This window comes from Sorex araneus, chromosome 4, assembly GCF_027595985.1.
Source record: "Sorex araneus isolate mSorAra2 chromosome 4, mSorAra2.pri, whole genome shotgun sequence".
NCBI classification, from domain to species: Eukaryota; Metazoa; Chordata; class Mammalia; order Eulipotyphla; family Soricidae; genus Sorex; species Sorex araneus.
Genome location: NC_073305.1, coordinates 144,285,728 through 144,308,471, shown reverse-complemented (window position 1 = coordinate 144,308,471; position 22,744 = coordinate 144,285,728). Strand labels below are relative to the sequence as shown.

At 40.6% G+C, this 22,744-nt stretch overlaps 1 protein-coding gene and 1 non-coding gene across 2 annotated transcripts in view; one reads left to right on the top strand and one right to left on the bottom strand.

The window, feature by feature from the left end:
- SLC35F1 (solute carrier family 35 member F1) overlaps nucleotides 1-22,744 on the bottom strand; it is a 481,371-nt gene that overhangs the window by 19,254 nt on the left and 439,373 nt on the right. Inside the window, exon 7 of the mRNA XM_055135200.1 lies at nucleotides 20,506-20,660. Within this exon, the coding sequence (XP_054991175.1) occupies nucleotides 20,506-20,660 (155 nt within the window). The remainder of the gene's footprint in view (nucleotides 1-20,505; nucleotides 20,661-22,744) is intronic.
- Nucleotides 5,086-5,296, top strand: LOC129404476 (small nucleolar RNA U3). The gene has a single exon (XR_008629889.1). It is a non-coding gene; the product is annotated as a small nucleolar RNA U3 (small nucleolar RNA).

Genomic DNA, 22,744 nt, shown 5'->3' with positions numbered 1-22,744 from the left:
ATATTTTGTCATTTGGTGGTATTCGTCACATATAAAGGGTTCTGACTTTATTTCAAGCTGCTTTGTAATATTATGTATTTTATTTTAGACATTTAAAAAGTGCATGAGGGAGGTTGGGAAGGGAGGTATGGGAAGGGAGGTGCGGGAAGGATTCTGCAGCTGCTCGCAGAAATGTCTCTAGACTGTGAACTAAGCCATAGCCCCACGCCGGCCGAGGAGGGGAAAGGTCTTTCTTTCTCGGCTTTTTTTTCCCTTTTCAGGAAAAGAGGGTGTGGCATCGTGTGGCATCTGCCATTTTATAAGGAACATTAAGGAGTTATGAACTTGGAGGCGTGGGAAGGGAAAGAAAAAAAAAAGAGGTATGAACTTGCAACAGCAGAATGCGTGTGTGATCTTGAGACGGGGGTGATACCGGTGCGCTCTCTGCCGAGATGTGACCCGGGTGGCCACACGTTTGTGTGGCCGCTCTGCGGCTCATTGACCACGATCCGGAGGACAGCTAGACTACTTTTGGTACCAGCAGCTGCTCGCAGAAATGTCTCTAGACTGTGAACTAAGCCATAGCCCCATGCTGCCGCAGGAAGGGAAATGATGCAATTTCTAACATAAATCTCCCTGGACTTAGTTACTAAAATACTAAAATACAGAAATCCCAAATCATATCTCTTCATTCTCAATAATAGAAAACTAATTATCAAATTCTTCCTTTTCAGCAGGGCTGTTTTTTGGGGGGGAGACTCCAACAACAATAGTGAGTTTTGTGTTGAAATATGGAATGTAATCAAGGTAAAGAGAAAATGAAGTGAAACTTATCAGCTACACAGGTGGGGATAGGAGGGTGCGAGGTATACTGGGGTTTTTGGTGCTGGAATATTGCACTGATGAAGGGTCGGGTGTTCGAGCATTGTATAACCGAGACATAAGCCTGAAGGCTTTGTAACTTTCCACAGGGTGATTCAATAAAATAAATAAACTTTTGAAAAAAATTGAATGAAAAATATTTGTAAACTTAACTGGATTGCCAAAGGGTTCAGTGACAAAAGAAAGTTTTGTAGCTCTTTGTAGGGAGTGAGTTGAAACTGATAGCCATGTGGCCTGACACCATAAATAGGCCATCTATTCATTCTGCCTGCCTCTGGGTTTGTGTTCATGCTTTTGTGACTGAACCATCAGGTATCTCTTCAATCTGATCAAAATGGTGGCTAGATAAATTCCAATAAAAGTCAGGAAAACATTTTGAGTTACAGAATTCCTTGCCCAATTTCTTATATTACCAAGGAGGCAAGAGGGGAGTTGTTGTTTGGGGACTCTGTGGTGAAGTAGGGGAGCTTCAAGGCCACCAAACTACATTCCTGGCAGTGGGGTAAGTCACAGACTAGGTTAACTAAAAGAGTAAATGCATTGACATTCTCCCTCTCTCTTTTCTCTCTCTCTTTCTCTCTCTCTCTCTTTGTCTCTCTGTTATACACACATACACACCAATACACCCAGAGTATTGAGAGTAAGACACTTGTGCAGTCATTAAAAAAATACTCCCAATTGTTTAATAATAAACCTTATTACTCACACTGAGAGATAGATCAATAAGCTAGTATTCATACTATACATATGGGAGGTTCAGTCCCCCAAATCCCATGGTCCCCTCAATGCCACGGGGAGTGACCCCAAGCATTGTGCCAGCAGTGGCCCCTGAACACCACCAACTATAGTTCTAATGCAAACAAAAACCAAAACCCAAAACAAAAAACCACCAAATAAGTCAAGATTGACAATAGTTGAAGACAAACTGGGCACTGTTTTCAAAACCCAACCCAACCCAACCTAATATTCTAATGTGAAGAAAAGAAAATATAGCCTTAGACATTTGTCTTTTATTTTATTTTACTTTTTGGTTTTGTGGCCACAGCTGGTGGTACTTGTGGGCTACTCACAGTTCAGTGATTGGGGGTGACTCTAGCCTGTGATGGGGTCTATAGGGCTCCAAGGATCAGTTCTGGGCCTCTCACATGCAAAGTGCTCCAGCCATTTGAGTTTTCTCCCTGGTCCAGAAACTTATCCTTTGAGGAGCTGGAGTGATAGAACAGCAGGTAGGGTGTTCGCCTTGCATGTGGAGGACACAGGTTTGATCCCTGGCATCCTATATGGTCCCCCAAACACTGCCTGGAGTGATTCCTGAGTGCAGAGCCAGGAGTAATCCCTGAGCATCGCAGGGTGTAACCCAAAAAGCCAAAAAAGTAAAAGTTATTCTTTGAATACAATGTTTTCAAGGAAGCTAAGAATTAGAAAATATAACCCCTATTAAGTCTTTTAGACAGACTCATTCAACGGCACTTTGGCATCAAAGTCTTCTCTTCATCAAGGTGCTTGAATAGCATCTGCTGGGAAATATAACCTGTAAATCAATAAATACAGTTGTGCCCGCAAAGCTAAACACAGCAGCCCTGTTTCCTGACAACACCTGTAATGAAATTCACCTCACTCGAAGGTAAGACAAAACAAGAAATTTAGAGAGAAATCTGCCCTCCTTTTATAGTCCACACATTTTAAATGAGGACAGTTGGCTTAAATATCACAGGGTTCGATGTATATGGAAATGACTATTGGAATTGATGATATAAAAACAGTAAAAGTCAGTCAAATAAGAGAGGAACAGTAATAATTGTCTTTCATACTCTCCCAAATTTATAGAGTTGAAAAATATCTCCTGCCCATGGTAGTCCCATGAGATGTAGCCTGGGCTTCAGTGTTTGAGCCAATCTTAGCTCTTTTCCACAGCACACCACACCAAGGCTTTCTGAGACTCTGGATTATTTAGTCTAGTCCATGGGAGATGGAGACTGACAAGCATATGGGTCTTCTAACAAAGTCCAGGTGTGCAGAAAGGGGCAGAGCGTGTCCTTGGGGAAATCCACACCCCTGCAGTCAGCAGGGAGACAGCTCCACTGCTTTGCTTGTTTTTTTCTCCAAACATAAGTCTTTGCATTTCAAACTTTGCATTCCACATCCCTACCACATTCCACTTCCTCCTTCCGGTTTGTCCTGATAATGTGAGTTCAAAATATGCTTGTGACAGAGAATTTAAGAATGAGTTTGCATAGAAGAAACTTTGTACTCTGGCTGTAGTACCAAACCAGCACACAATGTATTCCCTAACTTCTTTAATTTTGCTAATCTTTCTGGTAACTGAAAAGCACGTGGCAGAGGCTGGTTATTTGTTCACTAACTTATTTCCCTCTCTTCTTAATATTTAAAACTATTTTTTTACAGTAGTGTTAGTGTTGTTCAACCTACTCTCTCTATCCCATAGTTTTCCTGTAGATACTTCAGTACTGTTATAGTACCAGAAGTAATTTTCATTCTCCATTGTGCATTCCTCCCTTCCCTCCCCTAACTTCTCCCCTCTCCTCCTGCCCCCTCCTCTTCTCTCCCCTCCCATCCTTTCTTCTGTATTTGAGTTTCAAGCAGACATTGTTCCAACAATAATCCATTCACCACTTCCCTCTACCCTCCATCAATGTTTCCAGTTTCCCTCCAGCCCCCCAGCCTGCCTTTGTGGCAGGCACTTTACCCCCTCCACTGTTGTCCTAGTGTTCCTTTCCCTAATTTATCCCCTGTACCCACAATGCCTGCCCCTGTGGCAAATTTCCTACTGAAGACCACTTCTCCTGCTCTGTTTCTATTGCCATTGGGCATTGGATATTCCCATACAAAGTGTCTTTATATCCCACATATGAGAGATCATTCTGAGTCTGTTCCTCTCCCTCTGACTGATTTTTTGCAAAATATGATACTCTCTAGTTCCATTCACATTTCAGAAAATTGCATGACTTTATCTTTTTCTTTGGGAATAGTATTCCATTATGTGTATGCACCAGTTTTTTTATCCAGTCATCTGCTTGTGTGTACTTTTGGGTTGTTTCCACATTTTTGGCTATTTTATGTAGTGCTGTAATAAATAAGAGTGCAGGTGTCTTTTCTGCTTTGTGCTTTAGGGTTTTTGGGGTACATTTACAGAAATGGAGTTTCTGGGTCATAAGGAACCTCAATGTCCCTATTGTCTTTTAAATAGATGGACCATGCTTTTTTCTTTTTGCAGATATTTTCTTTTTCTTCCTGCACAAAATTAGCAAGGCTATATTTTCCAGTTTCCCTTATGTAGTCATGTGACTGAATTCTGGCTAATATAACAGTAAGAAGGTTCTGTATACTACTCCAGATGCATTATAAAAGTCACTAGACTAGGGCTAGAGAAATAGTACAGTGGGTAGGGTTGCCATTTTTTTGCATGCAACTGGGTTTGATCTCTTGCACCAAAAATGATTCCCTGAGGCCACCAGTCATGATCCCTGAGCACAGAATCAAGAGTCAGCCCTAAGCACACATGGGTGTGCCCTCCTTTACCACCTAAAAGAAAAGTCTCTAGACTTTTTCATAGAGAGTCCTGTAGAAAACTCTCCCGGTAAAGGGTTAGACAAGAAATATTTTAGGTGTGTGACCACACAATCTCTCTCATGACTATTCAATGTTGTCATTGTAGGGCAGGAGAGCAGTTATCAATAACATATAAGAAAGAATATATAAGTGCATAGCTGCACTACAAAAAATAAGGAACTAGTTCACAACTAATGGTCTATTGACACCTGTCCTAGAGGATGTCAGATTCACACAATGGAAAGAGCCTGGGATCTTCAGTGGTGCGTGGGAAGCATCTCTTTCCCATTTGTGGTAGTTTGTCCCATGGATCTTACAAAATGAAATCCTCAAAAGATGCTGCATTGAGCTGCCATGTATGGGGAACTGAGCTGAACTGTATCTCTATCAACTTGACATTTCATGCTAAATGCTTTGGGACCTCAGTGATATTAGTTTCTCCAATTATCCACTTATCAGTGACAGTTTTACACAATGGATTTTTAAACATTGTAAAAACGAAGTGTTAATTTTAAAACCTCCCATTTATAATTATATTTGGCAGTAAGAACATGTCACTCAAGATATTGCAAAGGTCCATTGTTATTTTAAGAAGCCTCATAAATGACTTATGAAATTATTTTCATGAATAAGATGAAACTATTTTCATGTATTAAGACCATACTTTCAGGGATCATTTCTATAGTTCATTACTAGAGAAATTTCTCTGATCATGTAGAGCACCTGAAACTATGAGGAGGACCCAGATTCTCTCTTGGGTGTGAAGCCCACTCAAGGTGTTGCTTTTGAAACTGCCTTTTACCATTGATGATTGTTCTTCTCTTCCTCTGGAAGAGTTAGAGGGAGAGGATGTAGTCTTAGTGGTTTCAGGAAAAAGAAAAAGAAAAATGATGTATAGTTTTGCATTTATACTTCCAGTTGCCACAGGTCAAAGCTTCATGGTCTGGGTTTCAAAGGACAGTTCTATAACTGAAAATTATGGCAGCAGAGTATCAACAGGTCCATAAATAAAGGAATGTCCACTCATTATTAATGCAATCTGCCCAAACTCCCTGCTATCCCATTCAGATGTTAAAGATGATTGAGACACAAGACTAGCCCATTTTCAATGGTTCAGTATCTCATAGTTTGCATTCGTCTGCCTGGTAATTTTGATATTTTTGTCATCTCTACTTAGAAATAGTTAAACAATAAGACACTACCTGGAATGTAAAAGGCATATTGTAGACAAGAATATTGCTGAGTGAAGTGCTTTCAAATTTAGTGCAACATAACATTTAGTCCCAGGTCCAGAATTATTAACTTTTTTTGTCAAATCTCTTATACCAAAAAGTAAACCAGTAATGGCACTTGTGGAGTGTAATGCTTAATGACTGACAGGCAGGATCAAGGAGAATCACTAAGCTCTATGCCTATTCCTGTCATAGGCTGAAACGAGGGTTGCTAGCATAAGCAGTTGAAGTGCAATCAACTTCTCTGATTATTTGTCAAAAATAACAGCAATTATTTAAAAAAATTATCTGGTATCACTGACACTAAAAGACAAACTTTTTTATCTAATGATCTCTCACAGATGAAATTCTAAAAAATTCACATGAATCACATTTTTAGAAGTGGAATAAGGAAGGATTTACTAAGCCCCAATTACACACTGAATCAGAAAAATGCAGTGCTTCAACAACAGTTGAAGAGGTAGCCTCCTTAGACAAATAATTTTGAAATCTCTCTCCCCCCTTTTTAATAGTGAATATTTGGATAAGAAAACCATCTCCTTGATGTAAGAGTGTAAGGATTATAGTCTCTATTTTCCTAAAATATTTGATTTTAAATAGGATCAACCATGGTTTCATGGGGCTGGAGTGATAGCACAGTGGGTAGGGCTCCCACGAACACCACCAAATGTAATTCCTGAGTGTAGAACCAGGAGCAACCCCCGAGCATCGCCAGGTGAGACCCAAAAAGAAAAAAAAATAAACCAAACCTGTGGTTTCTATGATTTTATGGAAAATGGGTAAGGAGTGTCTTATGATGTGTCACATGGCCACAAAAGCCAGGAATATGTTCACTCATGAGTGAGGCTTGGCCCGAGCATGTGGAAAGTGGCCTGGAGTGTGGTGGCAGTTGGGTATTAGGTTTGGCTGCCAGGGGTGGGTCCCTTGGGGCAGGAAGGGCTCTCACCCATCCCTGTCTGGGGCTCCCTGAGTGGAAACAGCCCATGGCGCAGAGTCTAGTGGCATGGTTATCGGTGTCTCAATTTATGCTCCCTTCCAGGAGAAGCAGCCTTGAGTTCTGAAGGGTGGCTGACGAGATTATCTGGCGCCAGCAGAAGGTGGCTTATGGGTGTGACACCTGGGTGACCGGAGACTGGGGGAAGCAGGCAAAGGATCTCTGCTCCCAGGTCCCGTTGAGCCCAGAGTCCAAGACCACAAAGTTCCACATTATCTGGCTTCCGTGGGACTTCACTCATGCTTGAGCTATGTTTATTACCATACTTAATTCAATAGCCAAGATATGGAAACCACCCAACGGTCCAACTACAGGTGAATGAATTAATGGTATATACTATGCAGGTCTAAAAAGAGTAACATTGTTACTCTTTTTTAGCAATTTGCAGCAACATAGATGAAACTAGAAGATATCATGCTGAGTAAAGTCAGTCAGAGCAAAGATATAGATGGAGAATTATCTCTCTCATATGTAGGACTTAAAAATTAACAGCAAGGCCGAAACAAAAGTCCAAAGGCAATACAAAGGGAGAACTAACCCACACATTTAAGTTGGTAGGGAATTTGAAAGGCAGGGGTCCTGGGGTCCTTGGGAGGAAGGCGTTAGTACATTGGTGATGGGTGTGATGTTGGAATTATGTGCATGAGAAACCATCATTAACAGTACTGTAAATCATGAAATCACAATTCAATTTTTTTTTTTTGCTTTTCGGGTCATGCCCAGCAATGCACAGGGGTTACTCCTGGCTCTGCACTCAGGAATTACCCCCTGGCAATGGTCAGGGGACCATATGGGATGCTGGGAATCGAACCCAGGTTGGTCGCGTGCATGGCAAATGCCCTACCCACTGTGCTATTTCTCCAGCCCCCACAATTAAAATTTTTTAAATTTAAAATTAGTGATTAAAATAAACCTCCATAAACAAAGTCTCTGAAGTTTGGGTAAAACGTATAACTGGCCCAGTATAATTAAATAAAGGCATAAAAGATAGTTTATGATTTAATTCATTTTTTAAAGCTTCCCTGTCAGTGCTTGGGGCCTACTCCTGGTCTGTGCTCAGGGATCACTCCCAGTGTGGGTAAGGGGACCATTTGGCATGCCAGGGAATGAACCCAGGTTGAACATATGCAAGGATAGAAGCCTATTCTCTCTCTGTACTATTGCTGTGTTCCCAGAATCCAGTCTCCTTTACTAAACACCATACCACCACATTCATGTTTTGTTTGGAGAGTCTAAGGAGGTTTCCCCCACTCACTTCATTCCCTCCCCAGCACAACAGGACTGTTTACTTTTCTAAAATAACATATAATCGGGTAACCAGAACCACTTAAAATCCAAGAAGTTCAACAGAGCAGTGTCTGTATCTTCATTGCCCAGATGAGGTTTTGAAACAGCACATTCACATATACCAACTCACCTGGTTTAGAGCCCAGGTAGTCCTTCTAGTCCTCCTGTGATAGGAAGAATAATGTCTCCTTTCTTTAAGAAGGCTCAAATATTTATCCCTGGAATATGGAATTATTTTTTTTTAAGCTGGCAAATGGAACTTTGCAGATGCGATTAAAGATTTTGAGAGGGGGAGATTCTTCTGGATTATCTGATGGACAAGGGTTCTTACAAAGGGGAAAGAGACGTGGCAGTCAGATTGAAAGATGCTTTTCTGCTGGTTTTGAAGATAGAAGAAGGGGTCATATCGCAAGGAATGCAGGATACCACAAAGCTAGGAAGGCAACATAGTTCATTCTCCTCTAGAGCCTCCAGAAGTCACCTGCCCTGCTAATGATTTTATCTCAGTAGAACTTCTAGAACTATCAGCTCACAAATTTGCATTGTTTGCAGTCACCAAGAATATGGTAATTTTTTTATAAGAGTCACAAGAAATGAATACCCTTCAATTTCAAAAGTGTCCTTCTTCAAAACCAATCAAGCCCTGACCTTGAAAACTCAGTACACCATCAAACTGAAAAGCTTTCACAAAAATCTCTTTTTCTGGAAACCGTGTGGTGCCCTCAGGAGAGGCGCAGTTCAAGTCCCTGAAGCAAAACCCTGGCAGGAGCACCCACACCCCACAGCTGCCACGGTGGCAATAGCACAACTCCATTGCTTCAAAGCCGAAGGAGGAAAATTCCAGGTACACTGGTTTTCAGGCTGAAACTCTGGGGTCTTCTTGCAGTGAGCAGACAGCCTCCTCACACACCTCATATTTTCAGAGACCCCAACAGCCACACCCACCACCCATAGTAGCCACCATGTAAACTCACTGGCCCAGTTCAACAGATCATGGAATTCCTAGTGTACAACACCTCCAAATCCTACAATACTGATATCCAGCAGGAGCACACCAAATTTGATGGGAAAGAAACAGAAGCCAACTAAGCTTAATAAACTGTATCATTGTCATCCCGTTTTTCATCAATTTACTCAAGTGGGCACCAGTAATGTCTCTATTTTCTCAGCCCTGAGATTTTAGCAGCCTCTCCTTGCTCGTCTTTCCCAATGATTGGAGGCTCTTTCAGGGTCAGGAGGATGAGACCTATTGTTACCGTTTTTGGCATATCGAATACGCCACGGGTAGCTTGCCAGTGTTCAACTAGCAACAAGGAACTTTATAACTCCTCAGTTAAGGACTTAATAATCTCATGGTGAGATACAACAAGTTTCACAAATTTACTTTTACTGAAGTATTTTTTGATAACTCCATTAATGGTTTAGTTGTAACTAACAAAAGAGAACAAAGAATATTGTGCCTGTTAAGGGGGCAGGCTGGGGAGATGGTTGGGAAAATGGGGATAATGACAGAGAGAAGGTCACTCTGATGGTGGCATTGGTGATACAACATTGAATGCCCACAACTGCATTATGAATAACTTTGTAAACCACAGTGTTTAAATAAAGCAAGCAAAAGAAAATCCTCTTCCTGAGTGTTTTTGTTTTTGTTGTTGTTGTTTTGGTATGTGTATGTGGCAGAAATGTGGCCATCTCTGAGGCCCAGAAAAGATAAATTTTTTTGTACTTTTATGGGCTACTATATATGTATTATTACAAATTCAATGTAAGGTAAAGACAAATATTTAACCAATTATAAAATTAGAATTTATATGAGCATTCCCTAAGCCCTACAGATAGTTTAACTCAGAATTAGGTCATTTGCTTTCCTAGAAATTGGGATTTTATTATCCAGTTCTCATGGATATCTGCACAAGACACAGAAAGCTTCAAAACATAGGCTAGTGGGTGAGAAAGGAAACAGATTTCTTTCAAGTAAAAAGTGAGAAGAGTAAAAGGTCAGTGATGGGCAGGAGAGTTCTATTTAATCATTCAGGTCTGATCAAACAACATTAATGAGTAAACAGCACTTCCATTTTCAACTTACAAACAGAGAAGCAGGTGGTTTAGTGAATACATAATGATTAAGCCAAAGAGTAAAGTCTAATAGCTGATTGCTCAATCCAAAGGAAGTTTGGGAAGTCACTAGTCATTTTGTAGTCTACACTATGCAGACCCACCTCCTACCCCCGATCTCCCAGCTCCCTATATTACCAATCTCACACTTTGGCCAGTTTCTTGCAGGGCTAGGAACTCTCCAATCTAGTCTATTAGATAACCAATAGTTAGCACGATTTCTTGGTATTTAGCTAGACTCTTACAACCTTCATCTTTTTTGGCCCTAACTCCACCTACTTGCAGCCACATAAAGTGAGTCTGAACCAGTGGCTCTCAATCCTGGATGCATATTCAAGAATCATCTAAGGAGCCTTTGAAGTATAATGCTATAGGGGCAGACCAGTGAAATCGGAATCAATGAGAGTGGGACATCCGTATTTCCAGAGTCATGCCTCAGGTGATTCCAGTGTGCGTCATATTTGAGGGTTACTAGCTAAAACTAGAATTCATACTATACTACTTTACATGGACAGTCCCACTTAAATTAAATCTCTTCCTTAGATATGACTTTCAACTATCCCAAGAGTGAAAGATGTAATCATTGTAACTAATGGTCCTGGAAAGGAGCAGCGTTAGGAGGCACCAGTTAGACTTGGTGGACCAGATGCCATGGTGGGATTCACTTGGTTCATGTTTTAAAAACACTGTATCACTGTCATCCCGTTGTTCATCGATTTGCTTGAGCAGGCACCACTAACATCTCCATTTGTCCCTGTCCCATGCTAGTATAGCATGATAGTGTATTGGGAGCTCTTTTAGGGTCAGGGGAATGAGGACCGTCATTGTTATTGTTTCTAGCATATTGAGTTTTTAGCATAACAGATAGCTTGCCAGGCTCTGCTGTGTGGGCGGCTGGCTCTCTGAGAGGGATGGAAGCTTTTGGGGCGGGCTCTAATTGTCTTTACAGGTGTTCCCAGTCAGGAATGTATATATATATATATTATATATATATATAATATATATATATATATATATATATAGCACTCTCGTAGCACTGTCATCCTGTTGTTTATCGATTTGCTCGAGCAGGCACCAGTAACATCTCCATTGTGAAAAACTTGTTGTTACTATTTTTGGCATATCGAATACACCACAGGTACCTTGCCAGGCTCTGCCATGTAGGCGAGATACTCTTGGTAGCTTACTGGGCTCTCCGAGAGGGACGGAGGAATCGAACCTGGATCGGCCACGTGCAAGGCAAATACCCTACCTGCTGTGCTATCATTCCAGTCCCAAATATATATATATATATATATACATATATATATATATACAAATATAAATAAATATAAAGAAATACAGTTTTGTTCTGGGGTTGCACCCAGCAGTGCTCAAGGATCACTCCTGGAGGGGAGGGTACTGGGTGGGGGACCATATGTGGTCCTGGGGATTGTACCAGAGTTGGTCACGTGCAAGGTACGTGCCCTACCTGCTGAGCTATGTCTCTGGCCCCATGCACCTACATGCTTAACCACTACATGAAATGGCTTCATCATGCAAAAAAGAGAAATGAAATGAAAAATACATTGCAAGGGTCAAAGAGAGAGTTCGATGGGGCTGGAGTACATGCTTTGTATGCTGGAGATCCGCATTCAATCCCTGTCAGCAACAGGACCTAGCATGACCAGAAGTGACCCCCAAGCAACAGACAAGCCAGGAGTAGCCCCTGAGTACTACTGGGTATGGTCCCCCAAAGAAGCATTGCAAATTATGGAGATAGGAAGAGGTCTCTCAAGAAAGTTGTTTCTACTACTTTAATCAGACTTTTGTCTTTTATTAGACTAATCTAAACCCCAGAAACAGTCAACTAAAGGAGTTTGTTCCAGCTGGTCAGACCTCTTATATGGAAAGCAGAAAATCCCTGTCTTCAAAGTTGTGTCTTTCTGTCATATTCTTCCCTTTCACAAGTAAGAAGGAAGGATTGGGGCCAGAAGACAGCTCCAGTGGCAGGTCAGATATCTTGCAGTGTAAGGCTAGGATTGCTATTCAGACTTCACAGCCCCCAGTACTGTCAGGTGTAGTCCTGGTGAGAACCACTCCATGGTTGATCCCAAGCAATGCTGGGTGTAACCCTCTACACCTGGGTGTGATCTGTATCAAAAAGAGGAGACAATGCCAGGGAGATAGTACAGTGGGTAGGATGCTTGCCTTGTACTTGCAGACCCCAGTTTGATCCCTAGCATGACATATGGTCTCCTGATATATATATATGTATATATATGTATGTATGTATATATACATATATATATATATTTCCCAAGATAACAAAATAAAAACAAAATTTCAAGTGTGAGAAAATAATTACAAAACAAAGGCAAAAAACTGTAGTTATCAATTTTAGTATTTATTGAAAGGTGGAAGACAAGGAAAACTCTCAAACTCTAAAAGCAAATCTTGCACTTTTGCTAGAAATAAAATGTAGTTTTTATATTTGCTTTACATGATGTAAATTTGTCCAAAAAGTAACTCAATGCAAATTTACCAAAACACATAAACATATAACATATAACTAGCTAGCCCGGGAGATAGTTCAACGGGTTGGAGTGCATGCTTTGAATGTAAGAGCTTTGGGTTTAACACTTCCAGGTGTGCCATTTTCCAGTTGGTCCACACAGACAAATAGGACTGCATAAAAATTTAGACCCTTAATGCTTTAAGAGGCAAGAAAGTGAAAAAACAAGCAAGTTGGAAGAAAATTTGTTCAAATCATATATCTGATAAGGACCCAGATACATAAAGATTACAATCCAATCATATTATAAAAGACAAAAAGTATTAGAGTAAGGTATTTAAATAGATATTTCTTCAAAGATGTATAAAAACATAACTATTTTCTCTCATTCACAAAATATATTACCATGTAATTTCATGGTTTTTTAAAATTTTGGAAAATTTGCTAAATTTTTACATTGATTGTTTGAGCAATGGCATCTGCAATAAGCATTGCTTAAACCTGCCAGTCACAGAGAGCTCTTCCTGGATCCAGAAAGCTTCCCATCTGGGGATCCTAGGGACAATTTCAGAGGCAAATTATGAGAATATTAAAGCTCTTGGATTTTCCAAACTGAAAATTTTAATTGTCTGGAAGATGCTTTGAAAAAATTGCTTAGCAAAGGAAAGGGTTTTATTTTTACAGGGCCTTCCTATTGAGGCCTGGTATGTTCAGTGTGTGGGTCATACCTGCAGCTCAAGGGATGGAACTTGGGACTCTCTTAAGCAAGGAAGGTACTCCCTTCCCTTTCAGCCACCTCTCAGGTTCCAGGAAAAGGTTTTGTTTGTGATTTGATTTTAATTAATTAAGTAGCTTATTTCTTTGCAGATATTAAGTGCAATTGTTCATAAAACAGATAGACAACAATAGAAAGCAATGGTTATTCAAGAATTAACTCTCATGTCATTTTGAAATATTAAGAGACAAAAAGGAAAGGAGACAGAGCATTTGTCCAAATCCTAACACTGTCTACCAGGAGTTGTTGAATACTATTTACCCGAAGGAGTCATGATTGTTCAGTTGATCTTTTAAATTATTAAAAGACCTTTGACTTTTGTTTAAAAATGAAAGTTTAAAAAATATGTGAGGGGGACCCTCTGCGGCGCTTAAAGACTTTGACTCCAAAGATGTAACACATTCGGGCATCCAGCGCAGCACCCGAGAGCAATGCATTGGGACACCAAACTGGGCTACAACTCGGTGCTGCTGGGGGTGGATTTTTCCCCCCACCCCACCCTGTCTTCCTGCATGGAAAGCGGCGGGCTGGCGGCACCATGTGGCAGGCGCCATCTTCTGATTCCAGACCCACAGGTATTCGGATTTTACTTTGGGGGCTCCCAGGAACTCATGGGAAGGGGGCGTAACCGGCACGCCCTCGGCCCAGATAAACCCGGAGCCGCTGAGCGCGAATCGGACCCTCTGCGCCTAAAGACTTTGAATTCAGAGACTTCTTACAGCAATGCACTGGGACTGTGAGCTGGGCTATGTAATTTTTGGCAGAATTCTCCCTGGACTTTATACAGAAATCCAAAACCGCGCGGACGCGGCGCGACTTAACATTTATAATTGTTCAGCAATGTGAATTGGTTCCATTTGAACAGGTCTGACTTGGGGGGGAAACTCCAAATAATAACAGTAAGTTTTTGTTGAAAATATTGAAGGTTTTTAATGTAGCAGCCACCTCTGGACTGTGAACTAAGCAAAAGCCCCACGCTGGCCGACGTGGCGTGGTGTACACCATACTATGAGGCGCAGGAAGGGGGATGAGGGGGAAAAAAAAAAAAAGGGAAAAGGAAAAAGAGAAAAAAAGAGAGAGAGAGAGAGAGAGAGAGAGAGAGAGAGAGAGAGAGTTATGTCAACTATAGTGAGTTTTGTGTTGAATTATGGAATGTAATCAAGGTAAAGAAAAAATGAAGTGAAATTCATTAGTTATACAGTAGGGGGTAGGGGGTGGGGGCGGGGGTATACTGGGGTTTCTGGTGGTGGAATATGGGCACTGGTGAAGGGATGGGTGTTTGAATATTGTATAACTGACATATAAACCTGAGAACTTTGTAACTTTCCACATGGTGATTTAATAAAAATTAAAAAAAATATATATGTGAGGTTTCAAAAGGAGAGAGAGAGCAAAAGGGAATGCCCTGCCACAGAGGCGGGGTGGGGTGAAGGGGGCGGGGTGGGGTGGTGGGAGGGATGCTGGGACCATTGGTGATGGAGAATGGGCACTGGTGGAGAGATGGGTACTTGATCATTGTTTGACTGAAACGCAAGCACAAAAGTTTATAAGTCTGTAACTGTACCTCATGATGATTCACTAGTAAATTTTTTTAAAAAAAATATGTATGTGAGGTTTGATTTATTTAAGACTGGGAATGTAAGCTTAGTGGTAGATCATATTGAGGCAGGCAGGTAGAGAGATAAGAGGAAATGAATTCCTGTTAAGACTTTTACCTGGTACCAGCCCAGACCCAGAGAAGGTTTGACCCCACTCTGAGAGAAGCTAAAGCAGGAACAAAGGCCAGGAAATGAATATCGAAGACCATCAACTAATCCCAACCTTACCCCTTAGCAACCACGCTTAGCAATGGACTCTTACCTAGGTAGAAAGCCCCATGTGGGACAGCCTGGGAGAAACCCTATAAAAGCCACCTTGACCAAAAGAAACATGTGTACATGCTGCCTATGTGCTGCCTGTGCCCATGTGTTGCTACAGAGTTCATGTGTTTCCCAAGTATGTGTGTTGCCCTCATCTCCCATCTTGAGATGTGTACTTTCAGATCTAATGCTGGGAGGTACTGGGGCTCCCTCTCCACTCTGGAGAAGCCCGTGTATGTTCTCTCTTGAGCACATATTCATTCTCTCTTCCCCCCTGACCCCCTCTCCTCCCATACCTCCCCAAACTTCCAAATGAAATCCGTTATACTTCACTGCTCCTCTTCTGAAATTCTTTTCTGAGAGGAAGGCAAAAATCTGAAAGGCCTGAAAAGGTCTAGGATTCTTTCCTCTCCTGCAAGGAGCAAGACCAACAGTCCTTGATTTCCCCACCTGTTCCCTGGTGGCAAATGTGGATGGAAAATGGCAGATCCTTTCTTAAGGCTGCGGTCTTCCTCTTCTCCACTTCACATAAGTTACCTGGGGACCCCACTGGCCTCAATATGCTTCATATGTAAAAAGTCCTGGATTTGGTTCATAGCACCCTCAAAGAATTATTAAAAACAAACCATATCATTGAATGTGAATGAATATTTAGTGCATACAAAATAAATTATTGTATTAGCTAAGAAGAAAAATCACCCAAATGCAATTATTATAAATTGTTATGACTTTCAACAATTAGCAATATGTGGAGACAGACATTTTTATTAGTTTTGGAGGTGGGGGATAGGTGGTTGGGCCATACCTGGCAGAGCTCAGGGATCCCTCCTGGTGGTGCTTGGGGACCATATGCGGTTCTGGGAATCAAACTGGGGTCAGCTTCATGTAAGACAAGACAAATGCCTTAACCTCAGTGCTATCTTTTCGTCCTCTTGAAGAATTTTTAGAAGACCCTGCTCTCAATCAATTAGAGTGAGACTCTCTGGAGTGGGCCCAGGGCTTGACCATGTTTCACATTCTCTCCAAATGGTTGAATATATTGGCTACAGTTGAGATTCACTGTCATACTCACATGCTATGTTTATCTTAAATAATAAGTAAATATTTACCTGCTAAGTTTTAAAGAGCATGTAACAAAATAATAGTGTGCAATCAAAATTTCATTAAAATATATCTGAACTCTAAGACAGATAAACCATAGAACTACATGTACTGTAAAATGGTACCAATATATAGTAGTACTTTCAGTAATTTTTAACTTTATACCATTATGTATTCCTTTGTAATAAAAACAATAGCTTACTCTGGAAAACAGCTTAAGTTTCTCATAAAACTAAACATGCCATGACCATAATATGATCCAGCAACTGTGCTGTTAGGTATTTATCTCAGAGAATGAATACTCTGTTCTAAGAATGTGAACATGAGTGTTTAGAGCAGCTTTATTTATGATAGCCAGAAATAGAAACACCCCAAATGTCTCTCTTTGGGCGAATGGTTAAATAACCATGGCACCTCCATAGGATGTAACTGTGTTCAGCAATAAAAGATGAGCTAGGAATATACAGAACAAGCTGGATGACTCTCCAGAGAATTATGCTGAGAGAAAAAAGTCAATCACAAAGGTCACATATTGTGTAATCTCATTTACATACTGTTCTTGAAGTGGCACATTCAGAGGAATGGAGAATAAATTAGTTGTTTTCAGAGAGTAAAAGGCTAATAAGTATCTATAAAAGGCAACATGTGCAATCCTTGGGTTGGAACCACCCTGAATGTTGATTGCACTGATGTGAAGTCCTGCTATGGAATAAGAGATTTGTAATGCTGACAATTGGGGGATACTAGCATAGGAGTAAATGGGTTGTCTCTGCATTTTCTTCTTTTTTCTGCATTATTTCTTAAAATTTCATGTGAACTAACCACTACCTTGAAAGTTTAATTTTAAGAGGGACAATTAGAATCCATTTTAACTGGAAAAATACCCATTGTGTTGAATCAATTGCTGCCTCTGGAAATGCATTTATTAGTTCATAATAAAAAGTATGTATTTAGTTTCTTAAAACATTGCTTTAAGAAAACAAAAAAGAAATTATGGCACCTTCATATTAGTCAATATAAGATTTTAATTTTCAGAAAACACAACTGCCCTGATGTGGGCACGATGAGAGTTACAATGTGAGGAGATACTACATGGTTTCCTCTTAAGCAGTTACAAACCCTAAATATTTTTACACTAAATAATATTAATAGTAAATAGAACCAGTATATTACTAGTACAAATATTATTTAGTGAATAGTAGACGATGTATTGAGAGAATCAGTGTTGATCTGCTTTGACAACTCTTTCAGTTTCTAATGTTTACAATGGGACTCTGTGCCAGGTTGTTTTCACTCCAGGAGCCCCAGAGGGGGGCGGGTGAGAACCCTCCCCTCCCCAAGGGACCCAGCCTCGGTAGCCAACCTCCACTATGCAACAGGCCACTTTCTGGCCTCTACAGTGGAGCCTCACACATGAATGAAGTCTGACGGAACCCAGATAATGCGGAACTTTGTGATCTTGGACTCTGGACTCAACGGAATCCGGAAGCAGAGATCCTCTACCTGCTATCCCCACATTATAAGACACTTCCTACCCATTTTCCATAATTACCGTACCATATTTGGTAGAGTTCAGACAGTAGGCAACAAATCGTAAAAAGTAATATATATATATGTATATATATATACATATACATATACATATATATATACATATGTATAGATATACCTTTCAGAGAGCCTGGCAAGCTACCAAGAGTATCTCGCCTGCATTGGCAGAGCATGGCAAGCTACCCATGGCGAATTTGATATGCCAAAAACAGTAACGAGAGGTCTCATTTCCCTGAGCCTGAAAGAGCCTCCAATCGTTTGGAAAGACGAGTAAGGAGAGACTGCTAAAATCTCAGGGCTGGGAGGAATAGAGATGTTACTGGTGCCAGATCCAGTAAATGGAGGAACAACAGGATGACAGTGATACAGTGATACAGTGAATGTTTACAACGTTTACAAAAGTCCTCTGTAAGCCAAAGGAGTGAATCTGAAACAGGGACACTTCCCAGGTATTCCTCAGGTACTTGTTCTTAGATCCAGAGAGCATCAGGTTTGTAGACAGGTCTGCCAGTGATGTGCTCACAGGCCCCAAAATCAGTCCTCAAATACAGATTCTCCCCTGGCCTAAGGGACACTGTGAACTTGATTGAATCTGGAGTGGCCAGGAAATGACCACAGTTCTAACAGAACATTAGGTTCCAGTTGTCTCCCTAAGAAGAGTAAAGGGATTGTTTTAGCTGTGGCTACAGCTCCGTGGAAGAGCACTTGTCTTACTTTGGTTGAGGGCCTGGGTTCAAGTCCCAGCACAGTGGGCGAGTAGGGAGGGACTGATGTTAGCACATGGCTTATAAAAATCCAGGAATGCTTCCAGAAAATTGGGTTCAAACTTAAGGATGAACAGACTGTGGATACTTAGCTTCAGAGAATAGAAGAAAATGATGGCCATAACTTCGTATCCATGAGACCTCGCCAGAGAGTCCCCAGGACTCTGGGAAATAACTGGGAAGTCTGCAGACGGCTTCTGAGGAGAGCCTAAACTCCCAGTTCTGAGTTTTGAGCTTTGAGGGGAAGTGATTTATTTTTATCCATATGAGGAGCAGAATACACTTAGGAATCAGAGAATGCACTATACAGATGACATGCGGGACAAAGCACCAACAGTGTCCCAGTTTATGCACTGACCATTTCTTTAAGTAGTTTGTTTCTTTTTTTGAACCATAATTCAGAGCAATAGCACAGCCAGTAGGGCATTTGCCTTGCACGAGGCCGACCTAGGTTCAATTGTTCCATCCCTCTTGGAGAGCCCAGCAAGCTACTGAAAGTATTCTGCCCACAGGCAGAGCCTGGCAAGCCACTGGGGGTGTATTCGATAAGCCAAAAACAGTAAAAACAAGTCTCACAATGGTGATGTTACTGGTGCCCGCTCGAGCAAATCGATGAACAATGGGACGACAGTGCTATAGTGCTACAATGCCAAGCAAATGGTTTCACCCAACCCAAGAACACGAGTTCTTTATTCCCATCCATGGCCTTGGCAGGCAGCATTTTCCACCTCTCACATTCTACCTCAGATTAGTCTTGCTTGTTACATCTTTTCTATCCTGTCTGACATCCCTGTTTCTTGTCTATGACTTTGACTTCTCTCAGAAATATTTTCCAAGTTGCTTTACTTCTGGTCCTGTCAAGCACATACTCTTTCCATCTAAGCATTTCTCTGGGAACCTCCCAGCCCACTTTGATCTGGATAGAGATCTCCTGTCCACCCAGATGCTCCATTAGCTGGCCACATGCATGCTGTGATCTTAACTGCAGTGCCACAGGCAAAGCAAGGGACCAGGACAAGGCAGAGCTAAAGTCTCTTTCTTCTTTCCTTTTGCTTCTCCTAATTTGATCCCTTAGTCCTGATAGTCTTGACCTGCCCCTTTTCATGAAGGTCATAGCCTCTTAGATCCTTATCTAATAAGACTAGTGAAATATCCAGAGGGTTTCTTCTCACAAAACAATTCTGCTCAACTGTTAAGGGCTGCAGTGAGTGTATTGTTTAAAAAATAGCACTTAACTCCAGTGTTTCATAACCAATTAGCAATGAGTGCCTAGGGCTAAGATGTGGGCAGAGTCTTGCATTGGATAAAGCCTGCCCTCTTTGGATTGCAGAGCTTCCTCTTTCCTTCAGGGCTGATATATTCACTGAAAATACTTTACCATATGCCTGTACATTCTTTTACTTAAAAAACTCATTCTTTTAGTAAAGAAACTATTTCTAATGCATTAGCATTTTCCCTTTTTTATTTGTTATAAAAATATCTGCAAAATTGCCACTGTAGGAATTGTGCCTGTTCTCCAATGAGAATATACCTGCAAGGGCCTTTGGTAGACAGGGGCTTTGCAGATAGAATTTAGGAATTGTAAAACCCTTCTAGCTTTAGGGTGGAAAAAGAGTAGCTTCTGGGCTGAATGGTATAAGAAAAAGTGCCTCATTATTTGAAAGTCTTTCCCTCTCACTCTTTCTAAGTCTTTTCCCTTTAAATGCTGGGTCTCAGGACAAAAATCTGTCTTAAAGGTGAATAGCTGTCAATAGCCAGATCATAGCAATTAGCATATGTGAGCAATTAGCAGTTAGCATAGAGTTACATTCCTACTTCTCTCTATAAAATTAGGGCCATCCACAAGAAGTCATACTTTGCTGTAAGTATCCTTGGCACAAAAGAACACCCCACTCAACTTACCTTGTAGTGGAAAAGAAACAATCCGCAGAACAGGCTGTACAGGTCTGCTGTGAGCAAGGAGAGGTTGACTGAAGTTGCACTGGTTTTCTTTATGACAATGGGCATAAAGCTGTAAAGACCAAACATGCAGGCACTAAAGCCTACATAGAGCAACCCTGGTGGGGAGAGAAAGAGAGTTGTTAGAGACTCCATGGGGAACTCCATGCATACACAGTGGGAAAAGAAGGGGTAGGAACCACACCACTCATTATTCATAACAGGGATCTTTTCTCCTATTGCATTAAGTGAGGATTTTTTTTTTTGTATTTTGTTTTTGTTTCTTTCTTTGGGGGCCACACTTGAATGTTCTGTGTGAAATGCACTTACTTCAAGTTCAGTGCTCAGAATTGTTCCTGGAAGTGTAAGGGGGACCCTGAGGAGCTAGATATTGAACCTTAGGGTTTGTGCATGCAAAGCACATGCAGTAATACTTTGAGCTATCCGCCAAGATCTTAAGAGTGACTTATAATTGAGTAAAACAGAAATACATCATAAAATAAAAAGCAAGATAGATAATACTGTGGAAGATAATATTTCTGCTTTTCATGACCTACCTGATATTTGTTTCATCTGGGAAGGAGTGTCTAGAGTCAGATCAAAAGGACAAGGCTTCTGCATTCTGTTCTCAATTGCGCTTTAATGAACTTTCATAGCCATGTATATTAAAACTTTTACATCTCTTAGCTTATTTGCACAATAGGGACAAAAATCAAGATTTAGTAACTTTTCTTGCTCAGCATGATGAATAGCTACATGGACCTTACAATGGGAAGGCTGACATGTCAAGAGATTTGGGCCAAAGAGTTCTAAATTGGAGTCCTAACTGCATGACCTTGAGCAGACCATTTCATCACTCTGAGCATGAAATGATCTATCAATTACTCCCAGACTGTAAATCCTGCTTAGTTCTGCCCAGACACATAAAAGTACCCACTACATCCCTTTCCTAGCATCCTATGGCTCTTTTATTAAAGTTCTATAGAAAAAGCATTGAGTTTTATTTTAAAAGTAAATTAAAAGCTAAAATGCCTTCAAAATCTAATGTGATCAGTTTCTCATCTTTTTATTTTCTAAAATTCTCTCCTTCCTGTACTCCTTTTTCTTATAACTAAAAACACAATTGACAAAAGTAATTCCATGAGTACACAATATTGTTGACTTTCAAGTAGGAATTTACAGCTAAGTCTAGAGTTTGTTTCTCTTTTCCCAGATATGGATGCAATACAAGTATAGGAAAAATAACATTCATTTCTATTCCTTGGAAAATTAAGGCATTGACTAAGCCTAAGCAATAGATTTCAATGGCTCTTTTGACATTAAAGTGAAAGTAAATCAACCTTCCCAAAGTGATTTGTAAATAAATGTGTGTAGTGTGGGCCTTTAGGAGATTGCTTTCCTGAATCTTGTTAATTGTGGAGAACTTGATAGGTATTGGAAATCCAATCTCTTTGACTCTGAGTATCAGTGACTTCTCCAAAGAGAAAATTTAATTTTCCATATGGAACTATTTAAGAACGTATTGCTAATTTCTCATTCTAACTTTTTAAAAAAACATATCAAATATATACATATATATTTATAATTATTTTGAATACTAAGCAAATCAAGTACAATAGCCCCCTCTAGTGTGGTGGAAGTGCCCTAAGAGAAAAATGAGTAAGCACTTCTCTAGTTTGACCTCTTCTAGGTATTTTGTCATACTAATATAAGGTGAATTGTGATTCTCATTTGAAGTAATAGTATTCTAAAATCCATCAACTTCCTGTGTTTCGGTATCATACTTCTTATAACTCATTCAATACAAACCACTAAAATTCAGTCCATTTTTTTTGATTTGGAAAAAAATCAAACCCACTACAGTTGCATTGTTTGATTCAAAAGATTAATACTCGAAAAAACATAAAATATATCAGTATTTCTTTAAAAATCTGGGATTAATAAGACTATGGGCAAAATACATGCTTAAATTAATTGACTTACAATAATAAAACGTGATCAGAGTTATCAAAGTCTCCTTCCTTCCTTCCTTCCTTCCTTCCTTCCTTCCTTCCTTCCTTCCTTCCTTCCTCCCTCCCTCCCTCCCTCCCTCCCTCCCTCCCTCCCTCCCTTCCTTCCTTCCTTTCCTTCCTTCCTTTCCTTCCTTCCTTCCTTCCTTCCTTCCTTCCCTTACCATCTTTCTTCCTTCCTTCCTTCCTTCCTT